General features: G+C 45.7%; 1 protein-coding gene across 5 annotated transcripts in view; it reads left to right on the top strand.

Moving 5' to 3' along the window:
• Window positions 1–16,343, top strand: part of CDK5RAP2 (CDK5 regulatory subunit associated protein 2) — a 187,581-nt gene extending 171,238 nt beyond the window's left edge. For 3 of the 5 annotated variants that reach the window (XM_048513449.1, XM_048513445.1, XM_048513446.1), the window contains 6 exons: window positions 685–765; window positions 4,401–4,633; window positions 6,388–6,534; window positions 8,421–8,559; window positions 11,697–11,743; window positions 13,750–16,343. In XM_048513449.1, the coding sequence (XP_048369406.1) occupies window positions 685–765; window positions 4,401–4,633; window positions 6,388–6,534; window positions 8,421–8,559; window positions 11,697–11,743; window positions 13,750–13,806 (704 nt within the window). In that variant the 3' untranslated portion in view covers window positions 13,807–16,343. The remainder of the gene's footprint in view (window positions 1–684; window positions 766–4,400; window positions 4,634–6,387; window positions 6,535–8,420; window positions 8,560–11,696; window positions 11,744–13,749) is intronic. The other 2 variants (XM_048513447.1, XM_048513448.1) reach the window with 2 other exon arrangements.
• Window positions 16,344–18,043: the final 1,700 nt, after the last annotated feature.

Below are 18,043 nucleotides of genomic sequence, written 5' to 3'. Positions count from 1 at the left end.
AAGTTGAGCCCTTTACAGCCCACTCCTGTGAACACTTTCCTGGGAGTAAGCACCATCGAATAGACCTCAGTAGGATTTTGAGTAAACCTGCTTTAAAGAATTGTACTTTAAAAGTCCAGTAGCTTCAGTGGGAGGAGTTTAAACCTTTGCTTAACTTTCCCACTGAGGTCAACATGAATTCTCAGTATTAACTTGCGGGATCATGATCCTTCCTTTTATAGAGAGGTTTTGAAAATAGGCCACAAAGAAATTTGCAGAATTTACTTCTCTAATCTGGGCAAATGCTACTTGAACTATCTCAGACATCTGATATTTCATAAGACGTTACCCACTCTTTACAGATGTTGCCCCCAACTCTTGAAGGTTAGAGCTTGCTCTGAAGAAAGGGAGAAAAGAAGCCCGCAATATCAAGATCTGTTTCAGTCTGTGAACTTCTTCACATTTGAAACAATTGCATCCATTTAGTTGGTTGCGTTTCTATCTTGCCTTTCAAAGAACTCCAGGTGCTGTTCCACATGGGATTCCCATGAGATCTGTCCAGGTGCTGACCAGATCCCCTCTCGCTTAGCTTTCTGCAAGGTTCTTGTGCCCTTCACCGATATCCTGAGATACAATTATGAACGTGTAGAAAAACACAGCTGTAACACTGCCCTCTTACTGACACTCTTCTCTTTCGATAACTAGAGTTCAAATTCCCCGCTGCCGACAGCAATGTCCTTGACTTACAGCAGAAATACGGATGCTCCACATCACCGGTAAAAGCAGGTACTGCTACAGACAGCAAAATCCCGAGTTTTTTACGCACATTCAGTGTTGCCTGGTAGCAATACAAATGTTGATTTTATTTGTTTTATTTGTCGCCCGTCCTCATGGGCTCAAGGCGGGCTACGAACATAAAATAGTACAATTTCAGCACTCTAAGATAATGGACAGATCCTGGAACCTAGCCTGTCAATAAAACATGTTCCAGTGGCAGCCAAATCTCAATAAGTGACAGATCACAAAACCTCACAGCCTACACAGAAAAAGTAAGGGAACAAGGGGGTGGGAGGCGATTTCATTTTGCAGCCCCACCCTGGCTGAGGGGATTTCATTCTATAGCTTCATCCTAGTTGGATTTTGCTTCAGGGGAGATGATCAAGACCCTAGCTTCTGCTCTGTCCCACTCTGGTGCTGCTAATGCCAGGTAGGAATGGAAGCTCACAACGGAAACCGGATCCTGCCAGGTAGGAATGAAAGCTCACAACAGAAACCGGATCCTGGCCATGCTAGCAGGGGCTGATGGGAATTGTAGTCCATAACATCTGGAGTGCCAAAGGTTCGCCATCACGGTCCTAGTTCATCTAGACCACAGGTGTCAAACTCGCGGCCCTCCAGATGTTCATGACCTACAATTCCCATCAGCCCTTGCCAGTATAGCCAATGCTCATGTTGGGAGGGACTAATGGGAATTGTAGTTCGTGAACATCTGGAGGGCTGTGAGTTTGACATCCCTGATCTAGACTCTGGATTCTCATAGAAAGAACGCAATAGCCAATAGTAAAGCCACCTGCAAGGCACCAGTCCTATTGCAACTGTTTTGGAAGAAAGAGTTATAATGAGCCCATCAGAGTAAGAATGCAAAAGCAGGCAGGATTCAGGCCCAGCTGAGAGCCCTTGCCCTTGTAGCTCCATCCCAAAGATTGTTTTTGAAAAGGGCAGAAAATTGCCAAGCATTCTTCCAACATGCTAAGATCCTATTCCTGCTGTGAGCTTCCATTCCTACTTGGCATCAGCAGCACCAGAGTGGGATGGAGCAGAAGCTAGGGGCTTGATCATCTCTCCTGAAGCAAAATCCAATGAAGAGCCCCTTCTTCATGTCTCTTTCAAAGTGATATCTTAATTGATGCTTCTATTTTTCTTTTCTTTTTTTAAAAAAAAATCTGTTTGAGCATCGTCATTTTTGGCTGAGTAATTGTATTCCAATAAAGGTATCTGTATCTTGCTGACTGAATAACAGGATAAAACTCCAGTGAAGGAATAATCTTGGTTGAGAACAAGAGCTTGAGCTTTCTCACCAAAGGGATGATTGCAGATGCCCAAAAGCAAGCTGCCTGACCTGGGAGGCCCAGTCTAGCCCAGCCTCATCAGATCTTGGCTGCTCTGCAGAATCAGCCCTGGTGAGTACGTGGATGGGTGACCACCAAGGAAGCCCACGGTCACTACGCAGAGACAAGCAGTGGCTTGCCGTTGCCTGTCTCTGCATAGTGACCGTGAGCTTCCTTGGTGGTCTCTCATCCACGTACTCACCAGGGCCGATCCTGCATAGCAACCATAGCGATCCTGCATAGCAGCCTTTTGCCTTGGAAACCCTACAACAGGGGGTCCCCAAATGTTTTCATCCCACAAGCTCCTTTAGACTTCTGACACAGTGTATGGCAGGCACAGCCACAAAATGGACGCTGCAGGAGGAGGAGCCGGCCACAAAATGGCAGAACAGCTTCCTTTCAGTCACACAGTGAAGACCCCTCTCCTGTGGATGCAGCTGCTGTTAAAACAATTTATGAAAAAATCTGCACAGTCTCCCATGGCCAATCAGAATCCCTGCTGGGCGAAAGTATCCCACTGTTTAAAAACCCTTGGTAGGCATCAGGGAAGGTGTCAGCGGGTGTCATGGGGACCCTAGCTTATAAGTTAACTATAAATCAGCTGTGAATTGATGGCCCTTTCCACCACCGAAGGCACATTGGCGGAATCCCCTGATAAGCACATGACCCTTCAGTTCTTTGAATCCAGGTGACCCTTCAGCTCCCTGGCCCAGCCCGGTGAGCTTCTGCTTGCTGTCTCTGAGTAGGACTTTTGCGTCAGCTTAGAGGATCAGGAGTAGGCCGCAGTCCAGCTTGATATTTGGGTGAAGTATCTGGAGTGAATACCAGGACAACCTTTGATGTCTGAAATCCTTGGGCTGTTTCCGCACGGGCCAAAAAAGCTGGCAAAACGACGGCAAAAACAGCATTATGGGCAGGGATTTCGCACGGCCACTGCTGCAGAAACAACGCTGCAGCGATGCAGCAACATTCCAGCGGCCCCACAATGGTGTATTTGAAAATAGCTCAACGAGCGTGTCTTTTCAGCAACGGCGTTCCACAGCTGGCGTCGGGTGAAGCGCCCGCCAAGAATCGGTGCTGCAGAGCCCACCCCTGATGATGGCGTCCCACACTGGCCAATCCTGGCAGCAATCGCCCGTTACATCTACCCTGAGAAAATTAGAATGCCGTTTGCAAAGTGCAGCTGTGTGAAGCACTGCAGTTCAGCCAATGAGCTACCTGTCCACAGAGTGCCCACCCAAGGAGTGGGTGGTGCCCACTGCAACCACCAACGGCACAACGCTGTAATGGGCTGTGCAGAAACAGCCTTAGGAAAAAGCATTGCACGCACCATGAAGAGCTGTCGAGGTCAAACCCTTATCCGAATGCCCAACTAGCTCAGTGGTTTATGTGTAGTCTTTGCATTATGACTTTGATCCAGGCATTGTGTGTGTAAAAATTGTATGGAACACCTTGTGTCATACTTTGTAGCACAATCGGCACATTGCCGAGTTGAATATTGAGCGGATGCTTGTACGGTCTATAAGATTAATATAACACCAGAAAAGTATCTGGAAGTTTGTTTCTGTATGGTTATTCAGGGATGTACGCCCTGTTAAGAGATAGAAGTGACACAGCCACGTGCTGTGAACCTGACAACAGGGTTACACTAACCCCCGCTTTATGTTATCATTCTGTCAGAGTGTCAGGACAATGACCGTAGCCACAGGCAGACATTATCACCTTGGTTGCATCCCACAGGGGATCGACAAGAAGAAGAAGAAGAGAAGAGTTTGGATTTATATCCCCCCTTTCTCTCCTGCAGGAGACTCAAAGGGGCTTACAATCTCCTTGCCCTTCCCCCCTCACAACAAACACCCTGTGAGGTGAGTGGGGCTGAGAGAGCTCAGAAGAACTGTGACTAGCCCAAGGTCACCCAGCTGGCGTGTGTGGGAGTGTACAGGCTAATCTGAATTCCTCAGATAAGCCTCCACAACTCAAGCGGCAGAGCTGGGAATCAAACCCAGTTCCTCCAGATCAGAGTGCACCTGCTCTTAGCCACTGCTCTTAGCCACTACGCCACTGCTCTTAGCCACTGCGCCACTGCTCTTAGCCACTATGCCACAACAATGCTTGCCTCACCCAGCGGTTTTTCCAGGTGTATTAGAATTATTATAATAGAACACCCATTTCTCAAATAGAGGGGAGTGGTTGCAAGCCAAGGAAAACACAGTGGGATGGGGACAGAGTTGAACTGGAGCTATATATTTGAGCAGCTAGCCATGTTGCGTAGGATTGCAGACGTTTGCTGACCTTTGGTTTCTTGTGCATTAGAAGCAGAGCTATCTTTGGATGATTCAGATGGATCTTCCCAGTTCAGCTCCCAGTCTTGTGAGCCTGGTATTGTTCCTGGTCATTGCGTCTGGGCAGACAAAAATGGAAGACACATCCTTGGCTTGGTTGAGAACTATAATTCTTTACGGAAGCAGATCTCTGGAACAGGAAAGCTGTTATCCGAATTGGACCTTCCTCTGAAAGCCGCGGAACATCAGGAGCGTGGAGTGAAGGTACGTAGTAATGTTGTGATCCTGAATTGGTACGACTGTGCCTTCATTGTGCTTTAAATAAAGCACTTAATAGAGAAATACGACTGAGCTGGTTTTCAGAAATAAATTAAGTTTATGTCTCTCACTTCCCATTAAAAGTGGAACGTGTCAGTGAAGCTGAAGGAAGGAGATTTTGAGACCGAGAGAGAGGAGTGTCCAGTTTTCTTTAGACGATTAACAGATTATTTAACATATAAAAACAAAACAAAATCTCGTTGTGAACAATATTCAACTATTGCCCTGATATGGCAAGTGGAGTTGGGTAATGGGGTGACTCTAGAATTTGGAACGTGAGCAACTTTGAGTGGAAAAATAGTCAAGTAACCTAAATAAATAAACAAAATATAAGAAAGGCTTTCATGGCTGGATTCAACTGGTTCTGGTGGGTTTTCCGGGCTTTGTGGCCGTGGTCTGGTGGATCTTGTCCCTAACGTTTCGCCTGCATCTGTGGCTGGCATCTTCAGAGGTGTACCACAGAGAGAAGTCTGTTACACCCTGTCTCCAGTGAGAAGGGAATGATTTTAGTGGAGTATATATTGTCCATGTCCCAGAGTGAGGAACCAATCAGTAAGTGTTTGGGTGGAACTTGCTATGCAAAGGGGGGGTTGATAGTATTGTATTTGCGGGTGGGGTTTTTCAGCCTGCAGCAGCAACAGTGAATGCAAACCCTGTGTCTGGGTAGAGTCCATTGTCCGTAAACCTAGCATGCCCTTGACCTTTGATTCTGGTGTTTTTAATTACCAAGTTTTGTTAATTCTCAGAGTCTGTCTTGTCCTTTGCTGAGCGTAGCATCTGCTGTATTTTTCTGGTAGGTTTGAAGATTGATTGTAGGTTCTGTTTTTTCATCAGTTTCGCTATTTGATCTGTGATTCCCTTGAGGTGTGGCAGAAATATTTTTCCTGTGGGGGGCTGTTTCTCCTCAGTCCTCTGGGTTCTCTTCTCTTAAGACCAAGAGAGTCTCCACACTGGAGATCAGGGGCGGTTCCATCCAACAGGAAGAGGAAAAGAAAATCATTTCCTGCCTCCCGGATGGGACGATGGGAACCACCCACACAATGTCCTCCATAAAACGTCTTGAAGTTTGCAGTCTGCAACCTCACATTCATTCTCAGGGGCTCATGGAAATTACTGTAAAAGCAATCCCACCCGATATATCCCAGCCTGCCCTGGTCCCACTCAACATTTTTTTCTCTGTGCATTCCTCACCATTCCTCATCTTGGCAGCTTCTCCCATTTGTTTTCTCATCTGTCCGCCGAAGAAAGCATTTTGCCTTCGCCCCAACAGTTAGCTTAACATTAAATGGGACAGTTTAAAGGGCCCGCTAAGGAAGAAACATCTATATTGCCTAAATTAATGCCGGGAGTCATTTGAATTTCAAATCGCATGCCATGAAATGCAAATCAGACGAGGAAAAGTCTTTTCCAAGTGGCACAGCAAATGTAGTAAATGTAACCTTTTATTAATTACCGTTATTGATTAGGCTAAGTCACCGTCCGCTCTGTTCCCCCCTTCCCCAAATTCTTGAATAATGTATAATTCAGCAGCCTTTTTAACCTAATAAATTAGTTTTGCCTGGCACACAATACACTTGTTCATCAAAATGAATCCAGAATTCATAGCAAATTGGATTTATGCCATTAATTAAAGCCTACGTTTTCATAATCTTTTTAGGATAAAATAGAAAACTTTTTTTTTCTCCAATTCTGCAATGCAGGTTGCATGCCAAGCATCTCTGGACAGGCATTCTGCAGCCATCTGCGCTGCACGGTGCAACTTGGAAGAAGCGGCTCACCTCTTGAAGCTCTTTTGGAGAATCTCCTTGCCTATGAAAGTGGTCCATAAAACTGCTTACTCTCTTCAGGTACGGGGAACAAAAGCGGCAGACCACTTTAGCTGAGAGTGCCCAGTGGCCTGCCGTCATTTGTTTGTTGAAAACTCCTTTTATCCCAAACTCTCCCCCAAAGAACGTACCAGCCTGGACCATCAAAACTGCCAGCCTGGACCATCTGGTTGGGCCCAAAGTCCATCATGGGCCCTGCCTATCTCCTCCCCTTCCCTTCCCTTCTGCTTCCTTTTCTTTCCTGGCCTTAGATCGGGCGCCTGTATATATGTGTTTACACAATCTGGCTGTTTTTAATGTATTTATTGATTGCTGCTGAGTTTCAATGGTTTAACTTTTATGTTGTATTATTTGCTGTCGGGAACAGCCGTGTTGGGAGCCGCCTCGAGCCCTTCGGGGATGAGGCGGCCTACAAATTTAATAAATAATAAAATAAATAAATAAAAGTGCTGACTGGACATATGATAACAAAATTTGAAAGGGGAACTACGCGTGCGTGCGTGCGTGCCAGTCAAGTGCCATCAAGTTCCTTCTGATTTATGGCCACCCTACAGATTACTATCTTCCAAAATGTTCTGTTATTAACAGCCTTGCTCAGGTTGTCCAGACTGAAGACTGTGACTTTCTTTGAGGCTGATTCTTCAAAGGTCAAGCGGTTTCAAAGAGAGGCACCTGGCCCTCCCTGTGAGGAAACCTAACAAAAGGGACTCGGATTCCTCTGCATTGTTTCTGTTCCAAACATGTAAGCGGCAAACGAACAGGACCAAAGGGGGACTGACTTCAAAAGGAAACTGGACTCCCTTTGCTGACCGTCTAAGAAAGGAGCAACAAATAATATTTTCTTTGTGAATATAATCCTTAAACACTGGAGAACCAGTGCCCACAGACTAGCATTCCCAAAAGTCACCCATGTATTTCTGTGTCTTAAGAACTCTTGTGTGCAGTGAGAGAGAAAAAGTTTGAATTTATACCCTGCTTTTCTCAACTGTAAGGAGTCCTACAGTGGCTTACAATCACAATCCCTTCCTCTCCCCACAACAGACACTTTGTGAGGTAGGTTGGGTTGAGAGTTCTGAGAGAACTGTGACTGGTCCAAGGTCGCCCAGCAGGCTGCGTGTGGAAGAGCGGGGAAACAAACCCAGTTCTCCAGATTAGTCTCCACTGCTCATTGGAGTAGTGGGGAATCCAACCCAGTTTTACAGATTAGAGTCCACCCCTTTTAATCACTGCACCACACCCACATCTTACCAGCAATATACGACAATCACCAGGGCTGCCCAAGAGTACTACTCACTCAGTTTGCACTGATTTCAGAGTATTCAAATCACAGATCGGTCTCCAGCAGCAAGATTTGAAAGAGAATCCAAAGCTTATCCGGGCGCTCCAGTGCACACACGGGGCACCCATCATTCAAGCAGCTTTGCTGACTCAGGGCTGAAGCAAGGGGTGGTGGTGTTTCTGCATATGTTTATTCATGGGTCACACAGTGGCAGAGGTGCAGCTGGGCACTCTGCGCTTTCTGCACCCCCCCCCCTTGCAGCATCCCACCCTGCACACCCCCCACACACACTCTTACCTTAGTTCAGCCTGAAAGTGCAGGCTAGAAAAAGCGGCCTGTTCACTTGAGGCCGAAAACGGCCTGGTGGGAACTACACTTCCTAGGAGACCTTGGGGCTTGAAAGGTCTCCTGGGGAATGTAGTTCCCACCAGGTTGTTTCCGCCTCAAGCCGCTTTTCCAGCCTCCACTGTCAGGCTGAACTAAGATAAGAGTGTGTGTGGCAGTGGGGGGGATTTTCCGCCCCCCAGGCATGTGCCCAGTGCAGTGCCCCCTGTCCCCTGGTAGCTCCGCCTCTGCACAGTGGTAACATGGGGCTGAAAAGTCACCTTGGTATTTTCTCCTTCCGTAGGATGAAAGCATGAAAGCAGAGCTGCATCAGCTCCGGAGAAAACTGGCTACTCAGGAGAAGACATTGCACAGTACTATGATGCACTTGCGCTTGACCAACCAGCTAAAAGAAAACATGGAGAAAGTCATCATCAATCAATGTGAGCGAGCTGCCCCTCACCTTCCCCTTCTGTTTACTTATTATTTTAAAATTCCTTTCCAGGAGTCCGCATGGATTGCATAGCAATCAGCAGATTGAGGCAAACGCTTTAGAATAGAACAGTACGCTGAACGACGACATTAAAGCAAGGAAATGAACACATCGGGGAAATGACTTCCACACATCTGACTCCCTGAGCAAGTAGCATTCAGTCAAACCCCAGTCTTGAAAGGCAGGTTAAGAACATAAGAGTGAACCTGCTGGATCAGATCAGAGTCCATCTAGTCCGGCACTCTACTACTCGCAGTGGCCCACCAGATGCCTTGGGGAGCTCACAAAATGGAGATTGGAGGTTACAATCTCCATTCTGAATGACCACAGATCCAATCAGAATTTTGATCCAATCGAAATTTGATCGTCAGAATTTTAGTCCAATCAGAATTTTAGTCCCTAGGGGAGCTCACAAAATGGAGATTGGAGGTTACAATCTCCATTCTGAATTTTAGTCCAATCAGAATTTTAGTCCAATCAGAATTTAGTCCAATCAGAATTTTAGTCCAATCAGAATTTTAGTCCAATCAGAATTTTCGTCCAGTAGCACCTTCAAGCCCAACAGACATTTCCAGGGCATAACTTTTTTTAAAGTCAAAGTTGGACAAAAGCTTCCACCCTGGAAAGTTGAGTTGGACTTTCAGGTGTTCCTGGACTTTCTTTTTATTCTGATACTGTGGACTAACCCAGCTTTCACCTGAAACAGTCTGAAAACAGAAGCTAACCACAGTACAGGGACAATCAAGCATAAAATCAGTGGTAGGACGACCGTGAAAAGACTTTTAAAAAAGGGTAAAAGGAATTATACTCAGCAGGAAAATCAGCAATGCAAAAAAAGAGAAGGGAACGTGCCAGGGAATCTCATTACAGAATGCCTTCCTGGATATGATGATTTGTGCAGACTTTTGGAAGGTGAGAGTGAGACTAGAGTTTGTGGGGCAAGGAATTCCAAAGGCTGCTACTGAAAATCCCTTCTTTGGGCCTAGCATAGGCTGACCAGCCGTCCTGCTTTTGGCAGGACCGTCACGCCTTTAAACAATTTGTCCCGCGTCCCGCAGGTTCTACAAATTGTCCCGATTTTTGGGAGGCTGCCGCACTGCCTTCTGGGGCTAAGGCGGTCGCGGCGGCCTCCCGTACTTGACGCGGGAGCGCATGGCCTTCTGGGGCTTGCCGTTTGCAGCTCTCTGTCACAGAGGCGTGGCAAGCCCCAGTAGGCCGTGCGCTCTTGACGGCTATGCTTAACAAGCAAACGGCAAGCCCCAGAAGCCCGTGCGCTTCTGCGGCTGCGTGCGCGCGGCCGTTTCCCCGTCCCGGATCACAGAGGTGAACATCTGGTCACCTTAGCCTAGCATTGCACTGAGCATGTTGTCTGAAAGCAGAGGGGCCTCCTTTTTCCTTACACCTTTGATTTAAAAAAACCCTAAATCCATCCCCCCACCCCTACCCCAACCCATGTACTATAGGACCGTGGTGGCGAACCTTTGGCACTCCAGATGTTATGGACTACAATTCCCATCACCCCCCCACCAGCACAGCCAATTGGCAAGCTGGCAGGGGCCGATGGGAATTGTAGTCCATAACATCTGGAGTGCCAAAGGTTCGCCACCACTGCTATAGGAGGAATTTTTCACCTTCTTCAAAGGCATCTGCCTGATGGGGCAAAGTGGCTCGGTGAACTCGCCCAACATACAATTACGTTCTTAGGAGTAACTAATCTGAAATTGAAAATGCCATCTTCGCGCCCTCCCCTGAAATGTGTCGGAAACTAAACTGTATAAATGTCGTAAGTTACTCAAGCCACCGAAATGAAACATGCCCTTGCGTTTGATGTCAATTATTAGACACAAAACCTTGCAAATATACAATTTTTAAAGGTTAGCACGCATCCTTTCCCAGCGGCTTGTCCTTTCAAGCCTGTTTTTAAAGAGGAACTTCTCCATTAACAAGCGGCACAAAAATTGGGCTTTATGGACTCCATCTCCACCCCTGCATGGGAGTGGGGGAGCTTTTGAGTTCTATATGGACTGCTTATTGTGATAATTCAAAAGAGCTCCAAATCTTTGGGCACTTCACCAACATTAGAAATCAAGGTGGGCCCTTGTACCTATTCTCTCTTTCTTGCTGCATGCAACCACCTCTGCCCTGTATTAACTCTTTATTCTCTGGAGAGGCAGACTGCACGGGTGGGTGATTGGATGTGTCCTGGAAAGGAACTTCTTGTTGGCCAGGGCAACAGATTCTCCCGGGACCAAGTGGTTTTATCAAGAGTCTTCTCTGCCTCTCCCATTCTCCTTTCCCAGAGGGAATTCGTAATAGGCAGAAAATAAGTAAGAACTACTTATGCTTCCAAGATGCATGACCGAGTGACAAACAGCTGTACAAAACAATTGGGGCTAAACACAACTGGAAATCAGTGGGGCTACCAGAACATATTCCAAGTTTGTGTTGGGCCCCATCAGGGGGATGCTGTCTAGTTGATTGTCCCTGCTTAAAATAACAAATTACTGTTGCTATTAAGATATATGTAACCAGCCTACTATATGTATCCACTGCCATCTGGAGCATTCCTTCTTTGATCTTTACTTTATGACTTCACATGCTTTGTAGACAACTAAGCTTCCCCTTGCCCTCTTGTCTCATGGGAACAATGTTGCCTTCATTATCTCGTGGGGCAAGGAAGCTGGGTGGCTTTCTCTTGCTATCTGCTGGTGACCTTGGGGCGCCTTAGCTCCAAAGGCTGTTTGTCACAAATTCTTGGGAAACCGGGAGGGAGGCTCGCTCGGGGGATAAAGGAAACTGTGAACGCCAGCTTCGTCAAAACTGACTTTACCAGTGTGGTGCTTCGATGCCTATTCAATAAATGCTACTGATCAATACTTGAGAGTCCGTTTATTAAGGGTCTGAGACCAACAGGCCCAGAGGAATGGTGTTGGGCCCCTGAATTTAAGCATGCATTTCCTGGCCAGTTGCAACCATCATGCTCTGTCTGCATTTTTTTTCCCTCTTCAAGTCCCTTTCCTGTATGCAGAGCCCTATGAAAAATAAAACCAGATTTCAAACCCTTTGCCCTGTGTTTTCTCTTTGCAGTGGCCTTAACTCACGATGTTTTAAAGAAGGCAAGAGGAAACCTGCAAGTGAGTAAAACCTCCATGTCCATTAATTAGCTCGTGCTGTTCTCCCTCCCGCCTGCTGCAGCCTGTTCATTTATACGAGCAACATAAATTGCCTTGTTAATCAAATCCTTTGCAAAATGACTGGTCACTGGCTTGGCATGCATTTCACGCCCGTCGGTTGGGGAATGATAGCTCGGTTTCTACCCATGGAATGCAACAAACGGGCCTTAATATTTAATGTTCACAGTGCACTCCGATGAGATCTTTAATGGCTGTGTCCAGATAATCTGTCTCTGCCTTTTAGTTTTCCTGTCCCGTCCGTCCGTCCGTCCATTCATCGCCCCCCCCCCCCCCGGCTCCTAAGGTTCTTTTATCCACAGCCGCTAATATTATTTCATGCTATAACTCAGTGGTGGCGAACCTATGGCACGGGTGCCAGAGGTGGCACTCGGAGCCCTCTCTGTGGGCACGCACACACAGTGTTCATCATGTGGGGGGGTGGAAAATCACCCCCCCCCAACACACACACACACATCTAGGCTGGCCTGGGCACAGTCCTTTACCTGGGAGTAAACTCGGTTTCTGGCAATGGGGCTTGCTTCTGAGTAAACCCTCCTAGGGTCGTGATTCGCCCATTTGAAGCGTTGCACAGTTGCTTCACCCAGCTTACTCCCGAGTAACGCGCACCTCAGAGCCAACCGCCTTTTCTAACCTAAAACCTCAGTATTCAGTTTAAATTGCCGTGTTGGCACTTTGCGATAAATAAGTGGGTTTTGGGTTTCAATTTGGGCACTCGCTTTCAAAAAAGTTCGCCATCACTGCTATAACTCCTGAGCTTTCTTGGGATGGGAGAGGAGAAAAAGAGTGCAACGCAACCACAGTTGCGGATGAAATTGGACCCTCCCCCTGAAGCGGTCCAGCAGCTTTCCCTTCCTGCTTCTAGTTGCCCTTCAAAACCAACCTCTTTTATTCAGTCATCCATCCCAGTGGACCTTCTCTGTTGCTGGTCCCGGTCTAAGCAGTCATTTGTCAGCCCCGGTCATCTTCATCCAGACAGGGCTTCCTCCGTCATCTTCAGCCTCTGTCACTTCATGCAGGCATCTTTCTCCACCCTGGGTAAAATGACCTTCTCTGATCAACTCCCCCACTTGCGCTGAAGTGCAGGTATTTGGGGCTTTGGCTGTGGGGCTTGAAGGAGACTGGGAGAACCACAAGTCAGCTTCTTCCTCTGGGCCCCCTACTTGTTGGAAATGGGAATCCTCTTCTGAGGCCCTTGTGACAAATACATCTTCCATTTCCTAACTGCAAGAGAAGGGTCCCAGGAAAAGCTGCAGCACCTAACCACAGAATGGCTCCTCCCAGCCCTATTGATCAGGTGCAGGTGGTGGGCTTTCTCTGGCAGCCACCCAGTCATGCCAAATCCTTATATTGGCCTGGCCCTCGTATTTCCTCATTGGGTACCCCCTGACACGGCATAGCTGTGTCCACGTTGGACCACCTCCGTTTGTACCATGTTTCCCCGAATATAAGACAGTGTCTTATATTAATTTTTGCTCCCAAAGATGCGCTATGTCTTATTTTCAGGGGATGTCTTATTTTTCTGTGTTCTGTTCGTCGGGCATACTTCCAAACAAAAACTTTGCTATGTCTTACTTTCAGGGGATGCCTTATATTTTGCACTTCAGCAAAACCTCTGCTATGACTTATTTTTGGGGGATGTCTTATATTCGGGGAAACAGGGTAGATCAGGAATCTTGTGATAAAATCGTTCCCTATCCTAAGTTAATCACTGCCCATAGAAAGCTATCAGGTCAGGGAGAAAGTTAGGCTAGATCCCTGCTATTCTAGTTTTCTACGTGGAGGGACATTTTGCGTACGAATCATGAGAGCTTCCTCTTGCAGAAATAGTACAGCGAGTTCCCCACTCGTGTGAGGCTGTAGTTTGGAAGTGATCCAGCATTGACCACAGCCTCAAGTAATTTCCACCAGTAATTCTCAGTAATTTAAATGGTTGCTTTCTTCCACAGGTTCAGCCAGAGAACAAAATCTCAAACTCCTGTTTCAGCACAAACAAGGTTTTGTGAAGACCTTGCTGCCCCAATAAAGGCCATTATTCCATGCTGACCCTCTTTCTTTCGACTGTTTTCTGTCTTTCAGGGCCTTGTAATTTATTATCTTTCAGACTGGTTTATTCAGAGTATCCTTTGCATCCTACACTTTTGTGTGTGGAGCGGGAAGCATTTGAGAAAAATAACATATTTTAGATCTGGTTTTGAAAACTGGGATTCAGATGTAATCAATGTCAAGAAGATTTTAAAATAGGATATAGTTGTAGGTTTTTTTAAAAAAATTAAAAAATAAAACCTCTGGAAGGTTCTTGGGGTTTTTTTTAAGTCACAAGGTACGACGTTTATTAATGTTGGCAATCACAGCGCAAAACACAGATCTCTTCTCAGCGCAACGAAACGGCAACAAAAGCTGCGCGCCAGCAATTTAATTTAGGTCTGTTGTGCCTGGATGGGTTTTTTTGGAATGTGGGAAACCTTGAATAATATTTTAAAGTGTTGTGATTATTTGCTTGAAGGGTTTCGTGGGAAACTGCCGTATGCGGCTGGCGAGTTTCTAATCCAGTTCATCACAACAATCTGATGCCGGGTTAGAAAAATGTTAACTGAACCAGATGCTTATTTTGTAAGGGTAGATTAAAAAAAAAAAGTACAAGGGAAAAAAATTAAGTTTTGGAGGACTGCAGGAGTTGCTGATTCAGCGGCCCTTGTCTGGAAATATGTATGCAGCCGGAGAGTTAAGGTAATGTTAACCTTCTTAGCAGGTACACTCAATTGGGAGCCAGGAGAGTCCCAGCTTGGGCTACAGGCCCATGACCACGGCACGATCTGTTTCTGACCCTTCATAAAATAGAACTTTTTCTTTCATGACTTTTGAGGTTATAGGCCTGGGCTAGGACTTAGTGGGGTTGAGACCACTATTCAACATTTGTACCAGGCCCAAAGAAAAGTTCTTAGCCGTTTGGCCCCAAGTGGAACAGTTCACCCAGCTTTTAGATGTCTATTTTAGAGACTATTTATAAATTCTGCGGACTGACTTTTATGATAATTTTTACTACATGTGAGCAATGTAGTAGGCTGAATTCAGCGCCTAATGCAGATGTATGTTTCTGCAGTATGAGACTTCTAATACATACGTTTCGCATTTATGTAACTTGAATGAATGATTTGTTATGGCTGTCAAAACCACCACAAAGGGAATTTTTCTAGAAATGTTCCCAAACCTCATTATCGAAATTTTCACTTTTTCCCAATTTTGCTTTTGTTCTCTTAAACCGTGCTTGTAAAAAACAATTTGGGAAGCAGTCCAGAGGAATGAGAAGCTTGTGGCCTCTTAAGAGGCAGAAGAGATTTCTTGTCGCATAAATGCTTGAGTCCATTTGGTCAGGTGCACATAGACACATGCATGTTTCACATGAGAGTAAAGAATAAATTCTAAGCAGTGGGGCGAGGAAGGCAGCAAGAAGTCTAGACTGGGACCGCTCTATGAACCCATTGACTGTTCTCAACAGTAGGAATTAATAACAACACACTGTTCATGATTTAACTACAAGATCAATTGTAGGAGAAACAATGACTTGATTTTGATGAAGCCTTAAATCTGGTGGTTGCTTTAGATCTTGCGAGGTTTTATATAGAAAAAGGACCACAGTGATTTAAGCGCTGGGATAAAAATGGGCTCAAGCAGGTCAACAAATTAGAGCTCGCCTTGTGAGAAAGGCCTGTTTACCAGACTGGATTTCCCAAATTTCTAAAACTAGAGAGTAGTTCGGACCAAAGAATTCCATCCGGGGTTTGTGCTGTGGAAACCAGAAGCACACTAGAAAGCATGGGTTGGATCCATCCAACTTTATGTCCCAAGCTCACCTTTTATCCTTACTTCAGTACCTGTCCCATATTACATCACCTGCTCATTCAGGTACTACAAATCACCAGCATAACTTTTTGTGTGTGTTAAAGGAGATCCCTCCTCTCTTTGTCACCAGAAGAAAAGCTGGTAGGGCCAACGATGTCTTCTGTTGGCCCAAATTTTCTATCCACAGAACTCTTTCATCACATCAAAGTCCTGTGTTACTCAGAGGTTTGCAGACAGTTGTTTCCAAAAGACTAGTGAACTGGCACCGAATCAATCAACAACAAAAAGGCAGATGCTACAAAGATGCCAAGTATTGAATTTTCTAATTCGAGTTAGCTAGTCTCAAGAAAAAACTTAACAGCCAGATGAAGACCACAAGCTGCAAGTGTCAGGCAGAAGAAATCAGGTCAGTTACCAGGTGTACCTGTTCTTGGATTCTGGTTCTGGAAATGGCCATTCCAACAGAAACAGTTCATAGGCATGTTCTGAATTCTCCAGCAGTCTTTATCAAGTTGAATTATTCGGTCCATGCATTGCTGCTGTGGTCACAGGTGGTTATTTTGTTGAGCGGGAACTGATATTCACGACATTTTGTATATCATTGTGATGCTAGATGCAAAAAAACTGAATTGAATTAAAAGAGATGATGTGTGTGTGTACTAAATGCCGATTTAATAAATCGATCGCTTTATTTAAAAAACACTGTTTCAGAGTGGTCTTCCCCTTCTGCTCTGTTTTGGCTCAATCTCTCTTCTCCTTTTGACCCCCCCCCCAATAATGCTGGTTACATTCTGTGGAGGAATGGCTCCTTCTTCCCCTTTTTTTCCCTTCCCTTCTCCCACCAGGTATCATAGATTTGGAGGACTTAGAAAATGCCAGAGGGACATCAGGAAGAGCTACTTGACCTAGGGGGAAAAGATATCTTGACCCAGCCTGATCAGGTCAAAAGAGGGTGGGAAACTGCCGTAGGGGGGGCCAGGTAACTGGTAAAAGTGCTGGGAGCAGAGAGGTGTGGTCTCTCTCTTTCTGCTGGGTCACTGAAGGGAGCAGACCTGTTGGCTGGACTCTGGAGAGAGCAGCCATCTTTTGACCATGTGCTCTTCCAGGTAATGGGAACTCTTTGAGAATTGTAACCTTCCAAGCTTTACGTGCCTACCCTATTTTCAACAACTGCTAAGGTATGTTTAGAGAGAGGGATAGAGGATTTGCATTTATATCTCTTTTGTTTTGGAAACCCTTGGTCAATCTGGTGCAGTGCTAAAACATACTTGTGACCATTTTATTTTTAATAAATGATTTTTAAACCCTACATGTGGGAAACAGTTTTCTGTACCATTAATGCCCCACCGTCTTTGGGGAGGGAGGAGGGGGGAGGAAGGCTGGCAGCGGGCGAGCAGCTTTTCCTCCGGAACCTCCAGTCTGCCCTGTGAAACCCAGGAGAGGGGAACCGAGGAAAACTGAGGCTGGGCCTCAAGGTTGGAAAGGAAGTTGGGGAGCCCTGACCTTCTCCAGCGGGCAGTTCCTCAAATGGTCAGGCGATGGCAGCAGTTTACCCAGAGAGAAAGCAAGCCCTCTCCAGGAAAAGGTGGCAACCCCTGCCTGCCAGGCAAAGCAAGCCCATTCCACCACACGTTCCCAGACTTTTCAGATAGTACCATTTTATACTGTGAACTAAACTGGAATAAATTTAAGGGGAAATATTCATTACTGCATTGAAAAACAATGACGATCCCAATGATGCCTGAAAAACCTTTTCTTTTACCGATAAACCCCACTGGTGTATTTGGCTTTTCGAATACACCCCCAAAAGCCAAATTTCGTTCAAAGATCTTGTCTCTTGAAGTAAGATACAATCATAACATTTCAAATAGTGACGTCAAAGTCATTTGTTTTGTTATTCCACCCAGCAATATTCCAAAAATAACATAAAATTGAGAAGGGGGAGGTTTTCGGGGTAGTCAAATCAATTTCCAGTATTTGGTCTAACATCTTATAAATATCCTCAAAGACATACCCATTTGGGAGAGAAATATTTAAATAATCTAAATCTGAGCTTGAGAAGCACTAGTGTGGGAAGAGCCAGCCAGATTCTTCATGTAGGGCTGATTTAGTCCCCCGCCGGTGTTTTTTACCCTTTGTCAGATCCTGCATGTTCTCTCCCCAATGTTTCCCAAGCCTGAGGGAAAAAAAATTAAATTTTCAGGTTCAGGTTTTGAACCTTGAACATTTTCAGTAATCACCAAATAAAGCCAAGGGAATTCGGCTTTACCGAAAATTCCTGGGTTTACAAAACCCGAACCCGAAATTTACCAATATTTTTCATCAGCGCTCAAGCCGAGCTATAACTTGACGGCACTTTCCACCACACTATAATTACTATTTCGGTTTCCTTAGTCCAAG

Source organism: Sphaerodactylus townsendi, linkage group LG12 (assembly GCF_021028975.2).
Source record: "Sphaerodactylus townsendi isolate TG3544 linkage group LG12, MPM_Stown_v2.3, whole genome shotgun sequence".
Lineage (NCBI taxonomy): Eukaryota > Metazoa > Chordata > Lepidosauria > Squamata > Sphaerodactylidae > Sphaerodactylus > Sphaerodactylus townsendi.
This window is presented reverse-complemented; position numbering and strand designations above follow the sequence as displayed.